We start from the raw sequence: 1726 nt of genomic DNA, 5'->3' as shown, positions 1-1726 counted from the left end.
AATTGAGAACGGGACTCATCCTCATCCTCTGATCCCGGGGACGTGCCAGGGAGGCCGGGCAGCAGGCCCTCCGGGGTCAGCCCCTCCTGGGCAGGGATGAGCTGGCCAGGCCCACAGGCGCCGCACAGTGCGCTCTCTGGCCAGGGAGGCTCGCTCCCCCTGAGGCACCGCCCACCGCCCTGTGTGTGCCCGCTGCGCCATCCCCGGACCTCCCTGCGGAAGCCGGCTCAAAGGAAGCCCAGACCTGCCTGCTCGCACCCTGCTCTCTGGGCCCCCCCAGGGGGAGGGGAGTGTCTGCTAGTGCTCGGGGCTCCGTGCGCACGGCCAGCCCGGCAGCCGCGCTGGGGAGGGAAGGAGACGCCCGCTTAATCCCAGGCGAGTCCTGGGCTCAGGCCTGGCGCCATGGCTGAACCCCATCTGGGAACCCCCGCCAAGCCCTCGGATCCCGGAGGCCGAGCGGATGCCTCCCCAGGTGGGATTTTGGCTCCTGAACCGGCGGAGAAGCAGCAGACCCAGAGCCGGACTCGGGCTCACAGGAGAGGCGGCCCCTCTGCCTCCCTGGGCAGCCTCCCTGGGCAGCCTCCCTGGGCAGCCTCCCTGGGCGTCCCCAGCCGGGGCCCCGTGCAGAGGGAACACAGCAGAGCTCGGCTTCATCCCCAGCCAGGTCGGCTTACAATAATGACTTTATTTTAACATATTTAATTACACAGTAAAATAGCTTGGGGGGCTCTGGGGCTGGCTCTCAGCCCCTCCGGGGGGCCCTGGGAGACTAAGAGCCCTTGGTGATGGAGGGAGAGGAGCCCCGACCTTGGCCCCGGGCCTATTGCTTCAGTGATGGGCTGGGGAGGGGGCAGAGCCATGCAAACGAAGGGGTTGGAGCAGCTCCCCTGGCCCTGCCCGCCTCCCTCCCGGCTCTCCCTGCCTCCTCCTCCCAGAATGCCCCGGGGCAGCGAGCCCCCCGAAGCCCCGGCCCACGAATGCCCGTCGTCCTGGGGACGCAGCCCCCTCGAACCAAAGTGGGGGAATAAATACAAAGTTTACAAAGTAAAAGCAGGTGGAACGCCTCCGCTTCCCAAGTTCCGGGCCGGGCGGCCTCCCGGGGCGCAGGCAGGGTCGGGCCGGTCAGGCCCAGGCCCCTCGGCCCCCTCACATCATCCCGAGCTGCAGCAACGTGTTGGCGTAGGCCATGGGCTTGACGTTGGGATGAGGCTGCGGGCGAGAGGCGCGCGGTCAGGGGGTCCCCCGGGCCCTCCCAGCGCGGCCCCCCCCCGCCGGCCCGCCGGGCACTCACCACTGCTGTGAACTGGTGGAACTGGGGCCGCAGGTCCGAGCCCCGGAGGTGGATGTAGGAGGCTTTGTTGCCCATCTGGTCGCTGGGGGGGGAAGGCCGGAGAAAGACAGCCGCGTTAGACGGCCGGAGGGGCGGGGGGCCGGGGTGGGGTGGGGGCGAGGGGCCCGGCTTCCTCACCAGTAGTTGGGGGCCGAGAAGACGGTGACACACTTGCCGTCGTGGGTCACCTCGTAGCCCTCAGGCTTCACCTCGTGGCTACGGATGATGTAGTCCAGCCGGTTCTCCTCAAGAAAGGCTTTGGTGACGTCCGGCCCAAACTGGCAGCTCACGCCTCGCTTGCTGACCGAGCGCCCGTTCTGGGGGAGAGAAGGCTCAGCGCGGGACCCCGGCCCGGCCCCCGCCCCCACCCCCACCCGAGCGGCCCCGGTCCCCCCC

At 69.4% G+C, this 1726-nt stretch overlaps 1 protein-coding gene across 1 annotated transcript in view; it reads right to left on the bottom strand.

The window, feature by feature from the left end:
• Nucleotides 1-649: 649 nt before the first annotated feature.
• The window catches only part of PPP5C (protein phosphatase 5 catalytic subunit), a 22712-nt gene continuing 21635 nt past the window's right edge, over nucleotides 650-1726 (bottom strand). Inside the window, exons 4-6 of the mRNA XM_044668580.1 lie at nucleotides 1469-1647; nucleotides 1292-1373; nucleotides 650-1209 (exon numbers count right to left, since the gene is read on the bottom strand). Of these exons, the coding sequence (XP_044524515.1) occupies nucleotides 1147-1209; nucleotides 1292-1373; nucleotides 1469-1647 (324 nt within the window). The 3' untranslated portion in view covers nucleotides 650-1146. The remainder of the gene's footprint in view (nucleotides 1210-1291; nucleotides 1374-1468; nucleotides 1648-1726) is intronic.

The sequence above is a fragment of the Gracilinanus agilis genome, chromosome 3 (assembly GCF_016433145.1).
Source record: "Gracilinanus agilis isolate LMUSP501 chromosome 3, AgileGrace, whole genome shotgun sequence".
Taxonomy (NCBI): Eukaryota; Metazoa; Chordata; class Mammalia; order Didelphimorphia; family Didelphidae; genus Gracilinanus; species Gracilinanus agilis.
Note: the sequence above shows the minus strand (reverse complement) of the source record. Positions and strands in the feature narration are given on the sequence as shown.